The sequence below is a fragment of the Fringilla coelebs genome (genome assembly GCF_963513975.1).
Source record: "Fringilla coelebs genome assembly, chromosome: 3".
In the NCBI taxonomy this organism is placed as follows: domain Eukaryota; kingdom Metazoa; phylum Chordata; class Aves; order Passeriformes; family Fringillidae; genus Fringilla; species Fringilla coelebs.
This window is the reverse complement of record NC_140030.1, coordinates 31,167,758-31,186,809: the sequence shown is the minus strand read 5'-3', so window position 1 is coordinate 31,186,809 and position 19,052 is coordinate 31,167,758. Positions and strand designations below refer to the sequence as shown.

The window sequence follows — 19,052 nt, the reverse complement described above, 5'->3', positions numbered from 1 at the left end:
AGGAATTTAGTTTTCTGAAACTGCAAATCTTAAATAATAGCCAAACCATAAGTTAAATAGAGGAATAAACTGTGACCATGGAAGATAATACTGGGCAAAATTATCTTTCTCTTGCAATGCTGTCCCTGCTTACCAAGGAGAGGCCTGAAACCACCTCAGGAGAAAGGGCACCTGGGGTACAAAAGAGCTGAAGAAAAATCTTCTAGATATCAAACCTGTATTGGCTTCCAAGGTACAGAAGCTGTGTATTTTTAGCATTTCCTGGTCCTCTCTAGTCCCTTCAGATTATTTCTGCATTATAAGTCAATTACATTGTTGCCTGCTTTTTTAAAAATCAGGTTACTTTCCCTGGCTACCTATCAGTAATTCTTTAATGTTTCAAATATTTACACAACATAATTCAAATCTGCCAGCTTGTCTGTACTGGTAAGGTGGCAGTTGAACCCATATTTTCCTTGGAAGATGCAGAGTGAGGTACTGAGGGAAGGTGGAAATCGGAGTGGGATACCCTGATGAAGGATCTCTGGCCTCTGGATGGGGGGATGGTGGGGCAAGAGCGGGGTGCACACCAGCTGTCAGCCAAGGAGCTGCAATTTGTGCAGGTTTTGCTTATTTCTTCCTTTAAAAAATCAAAACAAGTCGGAAGGTACCTAAGCTTTCATTGGTGCATCATCCCCATGGGCCAAGGGTGTGATTTTAAGGATGCAGTAGCAATAGGTTTGCCCTGTGTGAGCTGAGGTACTTGCTAAGTCTTTCTCCTGGCTCTTCTCAGCAAAGCAATCCAGATCCCTGGGCATCCTCCTGCAAGGACATCTGCTAGCTCAGGCTCAGCACAAACACTAGTCCGTGGGTTAATATGCTGATTTTTTTGCATTACACTGTCACTGGAAATGAGCAGAGCCAGCTCACCCCTAACTCAGGGCCCTGCCTGCCCTGCCCTGCCCTGCCAGCAGCAGTCACAGTCACATTTTCCCTTTCAGCCCAGTAAAATCGGGATTATTTAATACAAAGGGAAGAGCCACAGCATTTCCCCAGCCCAGGTGCCCGTTCTGCACGGATCAGCACAGCTGGCAAAGCTGTTGACTCCAAACCTGCACAAAGATGGAAAGGCAACACAAATGTCCCCTCCTGGAGGGGGTTGATTGCAGGTAGGGCTGAAATTTAAAAGGAAGCTTCAGGTTCCTCTTACCTGTAGCTACCTGGGCACATCTTAAGCAAAATGGCCATTTTTTGTTTCATATATGTATATATATACACACACATGCACACCTATATATTATACATAACATATGCATGCATCTACACAATTTAATAAAATACCTAATTATTTTTTTTTATAATTGCCATTGCCAGACTCCAAAAAATCTGCAACTCTATTTTGAAGCTGGATTCTAAGCTAATTCCCTAGTCAAAAAAGTGAAATGCCCCCCCAAAAATTAATATTTAGATATTGAGAGTAAGTTATTATTTGTACATATTATGTATTTTATATTATTTGTTATATATCGTTCTTATTATTAAATATTTCATTAATATTTAATAAATATTTAGTTTATAAGCTAGGCTGTGGTTCTGCTGATAGAACATGAATATTTTGGATAAAAAGATGTAGGATTGTTGGTGTTGACTTGTGTCTACGTTTAACAAGTCCTTTAATAGCCTTTTCCAGAGGAAAAAAAGGAAGGAATAGATGAATTATAAATTTGTTTGACTGACATTACTAGTAACAGTAACTAATATCACCTAGCCTGCTGCTAAAGCACTCATGGATTACAATACCCTAATTCTTTGGAGAAGGAGGGGGTGTATATATGTGACCCGGGAGTGGGAGAAGGAAAACCACCCTGAACATGGGCTCTGCTCTACTGCAGTCACTTCCTTGTGAGGGAAATTCCTGCGAGCATTCCACAGGCTGCTGCACACGTGGCACAGCCAAGGAGAGCTGAGGTCACTGCCTGTGACGCGAGCACTCTGCTCCTGAACAGCCGCTTCCAGCTCCTGCCTGACACCCACCACTGTCTACCAGCCAGCTCTGGGGCACTGTCACCACCAAGCCACCACTGTCCACCAGCCAGCTCTGGGGCACTGTCACCAAGCCAGCCCTGTCCCCTGCCACCTGGCCAAACTCTCCCGAGATGCATGGGGACAAGGACAAAACCTCTCTGAAGTGCCAGCTCAGCACTACCAGGCACAGCAGCCCTTCCACTTGTGACTCCAAAAATCCTGTACATGTGTGACACAGGCCACCACCTGGTCATGCACGGCAATTTTCAAGTTAAACCACAGTAGGCTGGGAGGGAAGAAACTGGTCACGAGGCTGTTGTTACCTCCCCTCTCTTCTTGCTGCCCTGCAAGGCAGAGTGAGCTCATTTCCCACCTGGCTCCGTGCCCGCTCTTCAGTTAACCACATCCAGCACTAAGTCACTTGGAACAAAAGCTGCTTGTGCTTATCAGTCCCCAGTGGTGCCTGAAAATCTCCCTCCTGGGGCTTGTGCTGCGAGCTGCAGCTGCTGCCAGGCAGGAACACCTTCACCCTTCGCTCACTCCACCTGCGCCTCTAGGGCACCCCGGGCTCCTTTGCAGCCCCCCCGAGTGGCTCTGCCGACCACTCCTGCAGCAGCAGGAGGCACCCACTCTGCAGGGGCACAGATATGGAAGCTGAGGCTGTGGATGTGCCTGCTGAGCACCCCAAGGAGACATCACAGGAGGTAAAAATATCCAGTCTTAGGTGTTCAAAGAGGTGAAGAAGGTGCAGCCTCCAGCTTTCAGGATAGAAGGTTTGCCAATAGTGCATTCCTTGGCACAGAGGTCAAGGCCACCACACAATGGTGAGCATGGAGTCAGAGATCCTCTGGTGGGCATCCACGTCACTCTCCTCTCTCAGAGGGGTAAAGGGTAAAAAGGGTAAAACCTGCACAGCAATTTAGAAAGGAGACAAAAGCACAATTTGTTTCCCCAAAGCATCACTGACAATAAAGTAATAGGTCAGGAATCAACCCTTTTTCTCCGCCCTTTATGTAATAGCAATTGCTGAGCAAGTCTCCCATCTCCATGCCTGGACACAACTAATTTTAATCAAAGGAGGGGAAAGACACCTTTTATTTCTCAGTAGTGCCATGAAATCAAGGCAAAGGATGGAAGCAACACCCTGGGAGGACTCTGAGCAGCACTGGCCATGGTTTGATGGGAAGAACTGAGAGCACCTCCTCGGTGGAAACAGCATCTCCAAGGGGACAGTAGATTCCTCCCTGCATCCACTAAATGACATTCTGAGATACCTGTCACTGCACGAGGAACACAACCTGGCAAGTATGGTCATCAAAGCTGGTAACCCCTGAGCATCTAAAACCACTGCATGCAAAGACTGTTAGTTAAAGGTTGCAGCTTTTAGTGTCTCCTAGCATAAAATGCCTTTCCACTTTTCTCTTGCTTTCATGTCCCAGCCAGAAATAAAGACAAGATGAAGAAACTGCTCAGTTCTAGTAACATAGGAAATGAAAACTAGAGTAGGGAAAGAAAATAAGTTGTCTTAAAAATCTGGGGTAAGATAGAGTGGTAGTGCTGATCACCAGGCCTGTGTTCTGCAGGAGGGAAGGAGAGACACACACTGAAGCAGGGAACACAAGGACAGCTGGTATGTGCAACAAGTTAGCTCAACCTCAGCACATATCCTCTCTCCCTGCTAGCCTGGTGACAGCAGCTGGATTACAGGACAACAAAGTACCATTCATTACTGCACAGACAAGGAAAAGCAAGCAGACACCCATGTTAAGAGCAGACTCCTCCAGTTCTGTCCTTCCCATCCTCTTGGTCTTAGCAAGGCCACAGGACCTGGAAAGGTCTAAGCTCACTTTGTTCTTCACGTAAAAACCAAACCTTGGGCCTATTATCAAATCTCCAGTGGTTAGAAACCAGATGGCACAAACTGTCCCTCCTATCTGTCCACGCTACTTAAGCAGATAATTTAGCCTTTCTGTGCTTGGTTTTCTCACCAAAATGAATATAACTACCTTCAGCAATTTCTTTTCATGTTAAAAGTCCTCTCACACAAGAACTGTTCAGCGAGCACAAAATACTGTGGCAAGCTCTGTACACATTAAAGCAATACCTGAGGGACAGCCAGCCCTCAAACTTGTGCACAAGCCAGATTTTCCATTTCTGCAAACATGGACATCATTAACCTACATACATGAACAGAGGACACCCTGTCTTAACAAGAGAACTCACTAGTGGCCAAAGACCCACTTCACACTGAAACAGAAAGAGCAGTTGTTAGAGAGGATCTGTTGGGAAGCAATGCGCTTATGACTTCCATTCCCCCTGAACTTAACTCCCTCCCCCTCCTTAGACCACAGCTGTGCATTGTGAAATTGTTAAAGGAAGAAAACTCCCCTCCTGACATGAACTGGCCTACAGATCATGTGTCTAAAGCTCTTCCATGCAAACCAGGGGACAGTAACAGGGAAGTGCTTTTAGGCAGGTTGGATAATGCCCCAAACAAACTGCAAACTCTGCTCATCTTCCTGCTGCATGACAAGGTCTCTGTCAGCAAAAGGGATTCACTTTGACTCCTTTCTCTGGACAGGAGAGCAACCCTCACCCAGAGCAAATATGCCAGAGAAATTGCCAGAATCATATTTTCAAAATGACAGAAATATTTGGGTCATGGTTGGACTCAATGACCTCAAGGGTCTTTTCCAACCTACAAGATTCTCTGATTTTACTGTATCAAAATGTGCTCTGAAACCAGAGGACACTCAGAAATGAGACCAGCACCAGAAACTGCTGCCTGAGTCAAGCAAGGATTTGGTAGATGCACAGCAACAGCTTGAATTCCATGTGTCTCGATGGTGAGTAACCAACTGCCCAGCTGATCCAATTGACTCAGATCTCGCTCAATCCAGGCTCTGTTCCTGTCAGTTGCAGGACCAGTGCTGATGAGAATCTCACTCCCCCACCCAACAGCATATCAGACAGAGCTTCACAGTGCCCAGGCTGAGGTCCATGGGGCAGGTTCCCACATGTCTCCCACCCTCCTCAGCACGCAGCCTTGTCCAGCTGCCTCCCCCAGCTCTATTGTGAATCTCAGCCCCCCTTACGTGTGGAAACTGTGATCCAGTGAACTGGTGAGGCCCTGCTGAAAGCTAAGTGATAACTGAGTTCTTCAGCAAGTTTCAAGATAAGCTTTATTTATTTTAAAAGAGAAAAACATCTGCAGGACGTGGTGTTTACATTCAGTCTCCAACATAAATTTAAATATTTGTGTGGCACACGTTTCCACAGCCAAGTGTCTCCTACTGGCTGACACCACACTGAGACACCAGCCTGTGTGCAGTCACTGCACAGCTATGAACACAAGGGAACACACTTTTCAGCTCCAATCCTCTCGTGCTGCCATGGGCTTTGCATGGTAACATTTCTTACTCATTTCAGAAGAACTAAACACTGTCCTTTACAAGATACAGATTTTGACTATCCAAAGTCTTCCAAATCAGTGGAATTTCAAAAGCAGTTCTCCTGTCTCTCTGTTTGCATCAGCAAAATCACAGGCTGTATTTAGGTTTCTGAGTGTTTACTTTGTGCATTCATCATCTTTGTTCTATGCAATGACACTGCCACAGAACCCAACTACAACTCTTTGGATCCAGCCAGCATGGGTGTTATCTGGGAAAAGGCTCAGGAGGAGATCTTGCCACGAAGTCTGGCAGGATCAGCGCCATTCTCTACAAAGGTGTTTTAACAAACTTTGTCTCCTCTTCAGAAAACTCTGCTGAAATCTATCTTTGTGAAGTTGCTTCACCTGAGTACATTTTCCCTGGGAAGTACTCCCCAGACTCGGGCACAGTTTTTAGTTTCTCTGTCTTCCGGTGATTGGTTTTCACAAACCTTAGCAGGTTAACAATAGCAGCCGGTGTGATTCCAGGGATACGGCTGACCGCACCAATCTGCACGTGGAGACAGGAACAAGTTAACCACCACCAAACCTACACACTGCATGGAGATAGTGAGAAATGAGATCAAACCCTGATTCTTTCACCCCCTGCCCCTTGAGAAGACAGAAGGGATTTCACTGCTGCTCAGCCCTGCTGTGGCTGAATTTCTCACCGTCTGGGGGCGGTTTGCTTCCAGCTTCTCCCGCACCTCTGCCGAGAGCGAGGCATCAATGGCAAAGAAATCCAGGTCGTCTGGCAGCTGGAGCGCCTCGTCACGACGCACCTCTTCCATTTCCTGCTGCTGATTGATTACACACCACTCGTAAGCAGCTGTGGTGATCAGGGGAACAAGAAAGATACAGATAGAAATTCATGTGAAACAAATCACTTGCAAGAAGCACAATGAGAAACTCCACTGAGGTGGTCAGAAGTTCTTAAGGAAATTTCCAGCCTCGTAGATTATAGAGCCTGATTCACATCACTACTTTGGAAGAAGACATACTCTTTGATTTGTTATAGGAATTTAGATACATGGGTTGTTTTCATCTTCTCATCACAATAAAGGATGGCGTATTTGATGGGACAGTAAGGAGGAAAAAAACCCAAAGAGTGATCTTATCCACAGAGTGAAACACTCGTGCATAAAAAGGGCTGTGGCTTGTGGTAAAAAGTTCACACTCTGATCAGAGTGTTTCATTTCTGCAAGCAGCAACATGAAACACACTAGGACAACTGCTGTCCACTTACTGAACAAACGTACACAGGTCACCACGAGCAAGTCTAATCCTTGTACCCTACCTTCTATTTTCAATCTCTCGGCCAGCTCTCTCCACTGAGCAAGCTTGCCCAGGGGCTCTGGGATAGCCTTTGCCAGAATCTCCATGTTGACGCCTTGATACTGAAGGATATCAAAGGCACTGTGAAGAACAAGAGTAAACATTTATGGTAAAAAGGACTCACGCTTGTAAGGCAGATTTACAGCTGTTCCAAGCTCAAACATACAAAGTTCTTAGGTTAAGCTAGAACAACTGCAGAGCCAAGCTCAATTCCCTCCTATCTCCTCTCAGTACACAGAAGAGCTGCTAAACTCTTGAAGAGAGACTCCTCATGTAAGTTTACAGCAAGACAGAAGGGACAAGGCAAGGGCACCAAGGGAAACCTTTCACACAGACTCTGTCAGCCAGAAGGTCTAAGTCACTGATTTAAAACAACAGAAAAGATGAGCGTGTGAGTAGGGGAATTAAGGACTTTTGTGTACAAGAAGAGCTACCACCTGACACCAGCCTGAAATCAACTGTTGCTTTTACCAAGCTTTTAGCAAAGCTGCAACCCACTGCAAAACCATCCCCAGCTGGTGATTGTGTAAGGACAGCAAGCACTGTCTGGGCCAGTGGAGCACTCCGTTGCTTTGAGAGCACATGTCACATGGAATAGTAAAAACACCAATGTCATACTTATTCTATAGGCAAACATCAGATGTGTGTCCTCTGAAGGTGGTGAAGTTGGAATCTTAGAGTACTGACAACTTCAGAAAGGATGGACAAATGCTGTGAAACCACTAACCATATATGCTAAAGCAAGCACAGGTCAAACCAGAAAGCTCCACGTGTAACACTTACCTGACAGGTGACCTGCGATTGCTACTTATGGGAACCCCTGGTAGTAACTGGGACCATTTGGATATGCTGAACTGAAGCGATTTTAGTGTTGCGATCCCATCGTCTAATGCAGCTCTCATCTTAACCGCTTGTTCATATCGCTGCTGTGACACACACCCAGCTTCTTCAAACCCTGCAGAGACAGATGGTCCATGAGACAAAGGCCCACAGCCAGGCAGGGCTGGTCAGGCAGAGCCGCCACAGCAGAACACCTCTGAGAGTGAGCCTGGCGTCGGCGTTGTCCGGCCGCAGGGCCATGCGGAACTCCACGCGGCTGGTGAACATGCGGTAGGGCTCGCTGGTGCCCAGCGCGGTGAGGTCATCGATCAGCACTCCCACGTAGCCCTCGGTGCGACTGACGGCGAACGGGGGCTTGCCCTGAACCCGCAGGCACGCGTTGATCCCAGCAATCACACCCTGCACAGGCAAAACAAACCAAACATCCATTGCTCTCCTCTTAGCAAAAACATCAGCGCATCTGCCCCAAAGGCTCACGCATCAAACCGTGCCCAGGAAAATGCAACAGTCTTTGCCAGTAATGCAGGCTCTTTCCTTCTTGTGACATTATGAGTGTCTGAAGGACTTCTTGGCCCCTGCTGATGTGTCTGGAGACGTGTTTTCAATTATACCTACTGCACAGTCTCCATGCTGAAACACTTGACAGAACTTTCACTTACTATTGTAGATGCAACTTTAGTGATAGCAACTACAGATACTTGAACAGATACAAGTAAAAACATCATAGGCAAGTCTGGAATCAGGGTGAGCAACAACAAAAGTAAGAACATCTCATGAGCACAAAATGGGCCTAGCAAGACTATCACAAAGGCCAAGGTTATATCCCTTCCTCAGTGCTGAATATACAAGAGTCAGATTCGCCCACCTGAGCTGCAGCTTCTTCATAGCCTGTCGTGCCATTTATCTGGCCTGCAAAGAAGAGGCGCTGAACAAGACGTGACTCCAGAGAAGTGGTCAGTTGTCGGGGGTCTAAAAAGTCATACTGCACCCCATAGCCTGTGACACACAACAAGACAGATGTTACAGGAGGGACGGTCAAGGCAATCAGTGGAGCAGAATGGCTTATCAATTCTATTTATGATTTCTGAACAAGCATCCAGGAATTAGTTTTGCTTCCTTTGTTTCGCTATGCTCTAAACAAAACCTGCTTTCAGGTTTTTTAACTAGTAAATAAATATGACCAAGAGATTGAAAACCATTCAGCCCACTCACCTGGCTGTAACATCTTGGCTTTTTCCAAGCCTGGGACAGATTTGATCACCTGCTCCTGGAGCTCAGGTGGCAGTGTCATGGACATGCCCTGGGGGTAAATGACATTGGAATCCAAGCCTTCAGGCTCCAGCCACACCTGGTGTTCTCGGCCAGGGAAGCGCAGAACCTTTGACTCAAGAGAGGGACAGTACCTGAAACAGTAAACAGCCATGAGCAGCACCTTACATGGAGAAAAAACTACTTTCCAGAAGCGAAGCAGGAGAGACCCACAGCTCCAAAGAGACTTCCAGCTTGTCCCCCTGACAGCCTTGCATGATGCCACACACTCACCGTGGGCCCCTGGTTGTCTCCCTGACGTGGTTGTTCAGGTGGAGGTTATCGCAGATAATTTGCTGGGCCTTCAGGTTTGTGCGAGTCAGGTAACAGGACAGCTGATCTTCCGGCTAGAACAAGCCAAAGCTTGGCCTAAGTTAATCTGGTCATGACACCGTATCCTTACTAATAAACTCTGGTATCTCCAAGATTTTTCCCATGATGGCTGCCTCTCACTTCTGGGAGGGGTCAGCAGGGCTGTCATACCCACTGTACAGACCGAACACGAGCAATCTGAGAGCCTGAGCAACATGCCCAAGACCAGACTAGGAACAGGGTGGAATCTGTGAGTCTGGAATTCAAGTTCTATCCTATATGCCGTATTCCTAATTACAGGATGGATATTCCCATTAAATCAATATGTTACATCACAGCATTCAATCTTATCACAGGCAAAAAAACCCTCTGGAGTTAGAAGAAGTGCTGACCCTACAGCTAACAGCCAATTAATGGGTTTGGTGAAGGAAAAAAAAAATCTCTCGAAGAGGAAAAAACCTCAAAACTCTGCAATTAACATGAAAAATTCTAGGTTTGGAAAAAACCTCACCATGTGAAGTAAAGTATTTCACTGATTTTTCTGAAAAAAAGTCAATAGACTCACATTCAAAATTGCGAAAAGGTAGCACCATAGCTGTTTAAAACTGCCATTAGAACAAAAGTCTTGTGATTTTATGTGGTTTTGATTTAGATCTGTGTTGGCCGAGTGTAGAGTGTCAGTACAAAAACCCTGAGAAATCATCTTGCAGGACTTGCAATAAAGGAACTCCATGGACCCATAACCCTTAGAGAACTTAATCAACAGCTGAAGATCAAAAATCAATGAAGAATTGGTTAACAATTGTCACATAACTTGAGATGTATTAGATGCCATACAGCAAGAAAGCCATCTTGAAAAAGTTAATACATTGCAGGTGTGGTAAGGGAACCACTTCATAGGCTATGAATGTTAATCAATAGCAATTGTCTAACCAGTACAACAAATTTAATAAGTACCCTTTAGCTGGATAAAACTTGGGTTATCTGTTAAACAAAGACAAATGAAATGCTCTGATAGTAATGAAAGAAACAGAACACATATAGCATGATGCAATAAATTGGGCAGACTTCTGGGAGCGTCTATAAAACATCCTGCATGTTATAGCATATATAAATGTCTGACAATTGTTGTTTTTTTCAACATGTTTAAGGAGAATAAATTCCTGATATGCTCTCAATTTTGACTCAAAATTATTATTGGGCATGTTTGTCTAACAGGTTTTTGCTGTTAGATTTAAAACTCTTTGTTTGAAAACCTCTCCTGCATATACCAAGGCCTTCAAGCGATACTACTTTTGCCCCATCCCAACTGTAAAAGGTTATTGCAATTCCTATATCCTCTGGGGCAAATCAACTCCTGATACTTAACTCTGTGTGTTTAATTACATTATATAAAAACAGCCAATGTTCCAAGATTTTCTTCAGAAAATTGAACCTCTTCTGCTTTTAAGTTACTGTTAACCTACACCTCTCAGCTCTGTGGATAAATCCATCCTTTCTCTTTCCTAGTCAATACTACAAATGATCTCTACTTTCAACATCTTAACCTTATTCCAGAGCTAAGATAAGAAGCCATACACTGTAATATTCCACAATACACGAATAATACTGGAAGATTTCGTAAAACCAGCCATGTAACCAGCACATGAAGAATACTAGCAGCAGTATCACATTTCACAAAACTCTGACTCCACGGGTAAAGAAAGTTCAGTTCTCAAGAAGTGAGAGTAAAAAGGTATTTGCTTTCAAAAGAACACAAGTAACTTCTGCCTCACATTGGGAGTCCTCAAAAACGTAACACCTCCAGTACAACTACATCCCAGCTGCCTTTCCCAGCCACTGGCTGATGATGAGCATGACATTCCCAGAACCACTTCCCACCCAGCTCTATGCGCATCTGCTATCCCACCTTGATCCACACGGCCTCGCTGAGGAAGCTGAACGGCACTGGAGGGTTGTCGGCTACACGTTCCTCCAGACCACTGAAGTCAATCGTATCCTTGGCAAGTCGGGGCGGTGTCCCAGTCTTCAGCCTGCCCACAGCAAAGCCCAGTTTCTCCAGAGTGTGAGCCAGCCCGATGGCTGGCTGGTCCCCCAGCCGCCCCGCCGGGTGCGTCTCCAGGCCGATGTGGATCATACCCCTCAGAAACGTTCCGGTGGTCAGGATAACACTCCCGGCATGCACTGTGCTTCCATCCCCTGGAACAGCAGGTTTTCAGAGATGTTCACACTTTAGTAGCAACAGAGCCCTGGAATTCTGGTGCTTCTGTCTAAAAGTAGACTACCAGTGTCACCTGTCTTCTATTATAAAATAATACCAGCTTCTCCATAATAAAAGCATCAACAGTAATAACTACAATAAGCAGCATGTAGTTATTTCTGTATATTTACTATTCCTAAGCAAGTTATTCGTAAAAAAGAAAACCACTCCTGAGAAAAATCCATATCCAGGCCTTAACTTCAGAAGGCTTGTTTATTATAACAGCAAGGGGTAATGAAGTACAAGCCTGTTATTAAGAGGACCCCACGGTCCTGTAACACTGAGTGCAGCATATACCATTTACCAAATAAAACCTCAAAACACAGCACGGAATTCAGTATCACTAGCCTGAAGAAAATTAACTTAGTTAATGTCCCAGTACACTACCAATCCCCAGGTATTTTTGACATTGTATTACTTTGTATTACACATATTAACCTGGTTTATTTCGCACTTTACCTAAACCAGCTCTACAGGCTAATAAATCTTTCTCACTAATGAATTAGAATAGGATAAATTCATCTTTCTCATCGGTGAATCAGAAATATTTACCCCAAAGGCTTGCTCTTAGTGTGGAGTAGCTGAAGGCACTTAGTGAGTTACTAACACATACCCAGAACAACTCCTGTGACTTGGCATTTCCCAGGACGGCCTGGTTCTGGCTCTGTCAAGAGAAGATCCTCCACAGACGCTTCACGAACTGTCAACAGTGGTGTATTAAGGATTTCTTTCTGTCATGAAAGGAGTTACTGCAAAAATCTAGGAAGTTATGAGACATACGGGCAATCCCAAACCCTGCTGATTTCTGAAACATCTATTACCCACTTCCACTCTTAACGGGTCATTTGGCAGACACTCAGTTACGATACTGTCCTGATTTATCAGGTAGAAGTTTTCGCTCACATAAAGTTTAAGCTCAAGTAAACTAATTGGTCGTGAAGCCTAACCTATATCTAAAACGCTAGAGAATTATTCAAACTGTGCTGAGCTTCAACAACTTACAGCGCATCAAAATACCAAACAGAAAGGTACTTTCTAGGTTTGATCATTAAATAATGAAAAACAAAACACCGCCCCTTCCTTCGTAATCCTCAGTCGCGTACCCGACTCCCAACACGCAGCAGTCGGCCCGGCGCGGCGCCCTCACCTGCATGTTCTCCTTGTAGAGGCCGCGGTCGATCTGCGCGCGGAGGCCCCACACGGCCGGGCCCTTGCAGCGGTTCAGCACCTTGTAGTGAACGCCGGAGCGGTCGCACACGCGGCCGCACAGCCCGTCCAGGGCGTCCACCTCCCGCATGAGGTGCCCCTTCCCGATGCCGCCGAAGGACGGGTTGCAGGACATTTCCCCTGGGCAATGACACGGGGACACCCTCAGCACCGCGCAAAGGCCCCCGCGACCTCCCCGGCGCAGCGCCGTTCCCCACGCCGTGGAGACCCGAGGCGCCCGCGGCAGCTTCCCCCGCCCACCCCGGGCACCCGCGGCGGTACCGATGGTGCTGATCCTGTGCGTGAGCAGCAGCGTGCAGGCCCCGCCGCGAGCGGCCGCCGCCGCCGCCTCCGTGCCCGCATGGCCCCCGCCGATCACCACCACCTCGTAGCGCGGCGCTGCCGCCGCCCCGACCTCGCTGCCCGCCCGGCGGTGCCCGGGGCGAGGCGCCGGGGGCAGCGGCAGGCGGCGGCAGCCGCTCCGCAGGAACATGGCGGCTGGGCCAGCCCTCCCGGCAGCGGGGGCAGGGTCGGGAGCGCGGCCGCAACTCCTCCGCCCCGGAGCGAGAGGCGGGGCCGGCGGGAGCGGCAGAGGCGGCGGGCCGGGCACCTCCCCGCGGACGCTCGTCCTGGCGCCCCGTGCGGCTGGAAAAGGGGGGCGGTGCCGGTGTTCACGCGTCCTCGCCCCGCGGACGGGCGGGGCCGCTCAGGAGCGGGAAAACGCTCTCCTCGGATTGGAGGGAGGCCGCAGCTTGGTTGTTGCTGCCGGAGCTATCCTGTGCCCGGGCTGAAGTTGGCGCGCCGGGTAGCGTCTCGCCTCCGCCCCGCTCGCCGGGTTTCGTTTCTTAGGGGAGGCGCGCTTCCTGGAAGAGGAACTCGCCCGAAGCCAGAGGCGGGAACCCCGTTGCTCGCGGAGCCGCGCTCGCCGTGTTGCTGGTGCGGAGAGGTAGCTGCGGCCATGGACACCGCGGGTGGCAGAGGGGCGCGGGCCAGGCGGGGGACGCGTCCCGCAGCTCGGCGGAGCCGCGGCGCGGAGAAGGGCTCAGCCCGAAGCCCCTCGCGGGACCGCGTCGCGGGGGAAGGCTCGAGCGCCATCGCGACCCTGCAGCCACCGCGGGAGGATGCAGCCCCTGCCCGGGGCGGCCGCTCGGCGCGGCGAGCCCCCTCTGCCCGGGAGCAGCCAGCGGGCAGGGCGGCAGGCGGCGCAGAGGCGCTCCCCGCCCCGCGGAGCAGGGCGCCGGCCGCCAGAGCCCCCGCGGCCCCGCGGAGCATCGCAGCGGTGCCCGACGGGGCGGTCGCTACCGCCGCCCGTCGCCCCCCGCCGGCGGCGGACGCTTTGCGGCTCCGGGAGGTGCTGTCGCGGCTCAGCCTACCCCGCCAAGACGTGTCCGAGGCTTCGACACTGGTAAACACGGTGGTCTCGCAACTGGTCCAGGCCATCCGTGGCAGGGACAGCTGCTTCAGCTCCATCGAGCGGCAGAGCGCCGGCAGCTACTACGAGCGTGTCAAGGTGGGTGCCGGGGCGGCGGCAGGTGGCGGGCGGGAACACGGGCCGGCCGCGCAGAGCCGCTCTTAGCTGGCCTTTCCCGCCGAGTCCTGGCTCTGTGCATATAAGTACATCTCCAAGGATGGCCCTGTGAAATAACTACAATGCATTATAAAATGATCAGTAACTTGCTGAATGGTGTTACGTGCATTGGAGTCAGAGATGCTACCTGAACGGGACGCACTCAGGCTGCAGCAAGCCCTGCCCTTGCATAATACGCAGGTGAGCGCGCTGTAATAACACGATCCGTCAGGTATAGCACTGCACGAGAAGCCCTGGGACAGGTTTTAGTTCATAGCTTTTTCAAAAAGCAGGAGTTACAGATACAAATTGAAAGAGAAAAAATTTAGGTATTAGAGATAATTTTTTTACTGTGAGGGTGGTGGGACTGTGGTACAGAGTGGCTGAGGAGATTTTGGATGCTCCAGACCTGGCAGTGTTGAAGGCCAGGTTAAGGTCTTGAGCAACCTGGTCGAGTGGAAGGTACCCCTGGCCCACGACAGGGTGAGTCAGGACTAGCTGTATCTCTAAGGTCTATTCCAACCCCTCACCTTCCGTGATTAACCCGTACCTTTTTCCCTTGTTCCAGTAGACTGAAACTAAGTCAAATGGGGACACTTTCTTTTTTTTATCTAAAACTAGCTTCTGACCTACAAGTTCATTTTTTTCCTCACATCTTAAGTGCAAGAGGATGCCTGAGCATATTTATGCATTAATTATTCAGAACAGCTCAAGAATCTTAAAACTATCTTAAAAAATTAATAAGTTGGAGAGCTGGGAAGTGAGCTGCAAATTGCTGTTTTCCACCCCAATGCACAGTAATCTTGCAATACCACAGAAATAAGCTCATATTTCACTGAAACCACAACTGGTATAAAAATGGCAGGAGAATAAAACCTAAGTTGCACATTGACTGTTGTATTCTTTTATTTGCAGATATCTGAACCAAATGAGTTTGACATCATGCTTGTAGTGCCTGTTCCAAGGATTCAGCTGGATGAGTCTGATGATACCGGAGCCTATTATTATGTATCATTCAAAAGGAGTCCAACAGTAAGGCCTTGGTTGAGGTTCCTAGAGGAAGATGGAAAATTATCAGCCTTTAAAATGCTTCAAGCACTAAGAGACATTATTAAACAGGAAGTTAGAAACATTAGAGGTTAGTATTAAGAGAATAAGCTTCATCAGGTAGTGGTAAAAACCCAGTTACATTGTGTGTATGTGCTGGCTCAGTGTTAAGAATATTTTCCCACCAGTCTTCTGTCTCCTTGTGCCAACAGAGCTGTAACCCCTCCTGTCCCCAGTATCTCAAGCTGGCTCTTGTGTTAAGAATCACAAATAATGTAACAAGGAAACTTGTTACATTATTAACTCCACTATGCATATTTTCTGTATGAAAATAATAAATACTAAGGGTTCTGTTGCATGCTTGCTATTTCCTACATGACCTACACATCTTGCATCTATCTGAAGTATACAAAGAGCCATTTGCTGAAGTGGTAACAAAACAAAAAGGTTTCTTTTATACAGCACCTGTATTTTCTTTTATACAGTACCTAATATTTTTTATTGATCAGTACAGAAACTACATCCCAGTTATTTTTATAATTATTTAAAATATACAAAATATATATACAATTATATTAAAATAACCCGTTATTTTTTCCCAAAACCTTCAGAAACACTGTGGCCAGATCTCTTCACTGTGTGTTTTCAACAGGGAAGCAGTTAATGAAAAACATAATTATATTTTTAATTCTTAGACAGTAAATCAAGCAAACACAGTAGTGTTCCCTGTTTCATAAAACTCTTCAATAGACCTTCTCAATGTTTCAACATCCTGTAGGATAAAGGACCATTGACTGTACCCAGGTATTACTTTTGATTTCTTATGAGTTCTTTAGTAAAAACTGTAAAATTCTTCACAAAAATTTTAATCTAACTAATCTATATCTATCTAACATGAAATATCGCTTTCTTTGTTACTAGATGTGGAAGTCACAGTGGCAAGGAAAAAGGCTGGAAGCCCTGCAATAACTCTTCAGATCAAAAATCCTCCATCAGAAATATCAGTGGACATCATCTTGACTTTGGAGGCTCAGAAGAGCTGGCCCCGCAGCACACAGGATGGCCTCAAAATTGAACAGTGGTTGGGAACAAAAAAGAGGAAGGATTTCAGGCTTAAATCAATTTATTTAGTAGCCAAGCAAAACAAAAGAGAAAAAGTTCTAAGAGGTACCTCAAATATGGACAACAATAAGTTATTAAATACTTCTCTACAACTTGATCACTTACAAGTGCTATAGAAAGGGTATCCAGATCATGTTCAGTATTCCGTCTTCGAGACACCTCATCCTGGATATATCCAGCTCAGACAACTGAAATCCCTCTTTAAAGCATCAGATTCGTGGTATTTCTTGTCCTGTACTGAAATGTAAATACAAGCCCACTCTGCCAGGCTGTACACTAACCATTACTGAGAGCATTATATTAAATTCACTCCAGCCAGACACATGGATATGAGCCTTCCCTTGTGCTAGTACTGTGCTTAAGAGCAGCTTGCACTCTCTTGTAAGGAAATTAGAAGAAAGTTGATAAAAATGCAGGGAGCTTCCCTGTACATGAGACTGCATCCACAAATCAGATACTTCTGCAGGAAGCAAACTGTTTTCTATCAAAATACATTATTTCTCACTATACTCTGGTATGGCTACAACATTTTTTCCTCCAGACCACTGTCACATTGAGCCTCCTTTAGTTTGCAGAAACATTCTGACTTGTCAGTGCATTATGGTAACTGATCATTTCAGCAATAAGACTTCAAGCATTCTGGTACCATTTTAATTAGCATGCCCATGTTATAAAAGCCCAGTACAGAAGTACTGATTTATTTGGCAATTTCTTGCTGTGCAAATTAAATGCAAAGAGTAACTGAGCCAAACAGGCAAGGGAAACAGTGCAATTCATAAAAAGAAGACAAAAGTGATTGCCGGTATTAGAAACACAGCATTGAGCTATATTAGCAATTACTTTCAGAAGCATGAGCAGAAGAACAAAAAGAAATGCTTTAGGACAGTCCTCTTACATGAGACAAACTCACAAACCTATTACTTGCACAAAGAAAAACCCAGAAAACACAGTAAGAGAACAGAAATTAAAAGGCTGTAGATTTCTATGAATACTGCAGTTCTCTAAATCATGTTCAGCAAATCCAGGGACATTCAGAACTAAGCCTAATTTTAAAGTAAATCCAAACATCCTCAAGAATTTAAAGCATCCACACAATTATGTCCTATATTAATTACATTCTAATTGTCTTTGTGAAGCAGCTGGGGATTTAGGGAGGAACTAACCGCACTCACTGAATTATGATTTTGTTTTAGTGGGTGCAAAAAAAATGTGGGTATTCAAGTCAATTACAAAACTGGGTTTTCTTTTCAAGCTATGAAAGCTGATGCTCAGTGCTGTGTAACCATTTAACAGTCTTGTGCTTGACTTCAGGGAACACCTGGCGACTCTCCTTCTCACATATTGAAAAGGAGATGATAAACAACCATGGCAACTCAAAGACATGCTGTGAATCCGATGGACCAAAGTGCTGTAGGTTGGTATTTCACAGGAATATTTTACTTTAAGCCTGTGTGAGCTGGGCTAGCACTAACACTTTCAGTTTAGCACTTAAGAATTTGATCTAACAGTAATTACTCATAATAGGAAGCAAGAGGCTTTAAGGCATAATTGTTCTACAGCAATAAAAAACTGCATGTGCTTGCTGAATGTCTGGCTTGCATTTACCTAATGAAAGGTGGAAACAATCAAATTGCTGGTTTAGACTCCAGATTTGCCTTAGAATGCAAAAGGATGTGGCCTGTTCAATTATCTTTCCCAAATTCAGTCCTGCTTAAAAAAAAAAAAAGCTTTAAAAAGTGACTGACTCCACTTTCTGAGCAAAATTGCACTTCATATGGAGGCAATTTCTAAAATGATGGTGAGAAAACTGCTGAATGAGATCAAGATGAATAAATGATTTTTCACCTCCATGAGAACTGTTTTCCAGATTTCTTCAACAAGCAAGAACAAAACCCACTTAACAAGGGTACAAAACCTCCTTAACAAATAAACCAAGAAGTTGGTTTGCCAATTACATCTTGTACTGAATCAAGAAAGCAACAAGAGAATTAATGCATAATTGTGTCTAAACATCTGATCTACATATTTAGAACTATGGAGAAGGTACCTAACATATATATTTTTTTTTTTAAACAGGAAAGGTTGTCTTAAGCTGCTGAAGTTTCTTCTAGAGCAACTTAAAATTAAATATCCAAAAGAATTGGAAAAATTCTGTTCCTATCATGTCAAAACTGCCTTTCTCCACTCCTGCATCATGTGGCCAAATGACACAGACTGGCACTTGGGAAACCTGGATCATTCCTTTCAGCAATGTCTGGGATTTTTTGTGGAGTGTCTGCAAAAGTCTCAGCTGACTCACTTTTTTATTCCCCAATACAACCTGCTCAGCCTAGAAGATAAGGCAAGACATCATTTCCTTTCAAGAAAAATAAGCTATGAATTGAACAATGGATTCCCAGTATTTCATGAGAATTATTAAGAATATTGTTCACAATAGATATCTAATTATGGTGATTTACATATTTGAAACAAAAAACTCTGCACCCTAAATGACTCTTCAGTAGTCTGTACTACAAAATCTAAAAACCCAAACCTAAATAAAATCAAGACTTCTAAGAGAAAAATGTATACTTCAGTCACACTGCTTAGCCATAACCCTTAAAAGAAATGTTTTAAGTAGT

The 19,052-nt window shown here is 45.8% G+C and overlaps 2 protein-coding genes across 2 annotated transcripts; one reads left to right on the top strand and one right to left on the bottom strand.

Moving 5' to 3' along the window:
• Positions 1 to 5,172: 5,172 nt before the first annotated feature.
• Positions 5,173 to 13,211, bottom strand: MTO1 (mitochondrial tRNA translation optimization 1). The gene is made up of 12 exons (XM_084202157.1): positions 12,978 to 13,211; positions 12,637 to 12,836; positions 12,103 to 12,220; positions 11,139 to 11,428; positions 9,152 to 9,264; positions 8,822 to 9,012; positions 8,475 to 8,605; positions 7,804 to 8,008; positions 7,553 to 7,724; positions 6,732 to 6,850; positions 6,106 to 6,263; positions 5,173 to 5,945 (listed from the first exon to the last, which is right to left on the bottom strand). Exons 1-12 carry the CDS (start codon positions 13,186 to 13,188, stop codon positions 5,778 to 5,780), a joined length of 2,076 nt encoding a protein of 691 aa, XP_084058283.1. The 5' UTR covers positions 13,189 to 13,211; the 3' UTR covers positions 5,173 to 5,777.
• Positions 13,212 to 13,638: 427 nt separating this feature from the next.
• Positions 13,639 to 18,850, top strand: CGAS (cyclic GMP-AMP synthase; the record flags this gene model as incomplete). The annotated part of the gene is made up of 5 exons (XM_084202679.1): positions 13,639 to 14,205; positions 15,178 to 15,400; positions 16,231 to 16,476; positions 17,743 to 17,845; positions 18,508 to 18,850. Exons 1-5 carry the CDS (start codon positions 13,654 to 13,656, stop codon positions 18,848 to 18,850), a joined length of 1,467 nt encoding a protein of 488 aa, XP_084058805.1. The 5' UTR covers positions 13,639 to 13,653.
• Between the last annotated feature and the right edge of the window lie 202 nt (positions 18,851 to 19,052).

Bases quoted from the DNA above. Each gene is read 5' to 3' on its own strand.
- MTO1 (XM_084202157.1), bottom strand. From the start codon at position 13,188: ATGTTCCTGCGGAGCGGCTGCCGCCGCCTGCCGCTGCCCCCGGCGCCT. The intron at 12,837-12,977 runs GTACCGCCGCGG...GTCATTGCCCAG, and splicing joins GCACAGGATCAGCACCATCG to GGGAAATGTCCTGCAACCCG. The intron at 9,013-9,151 runs GTGAGTGTGTGG...TTACTGTTTCAG, and splicing joins GAGACAACCAGGGGCCCACG to GTACTGTCCCTCTCTTGAGT.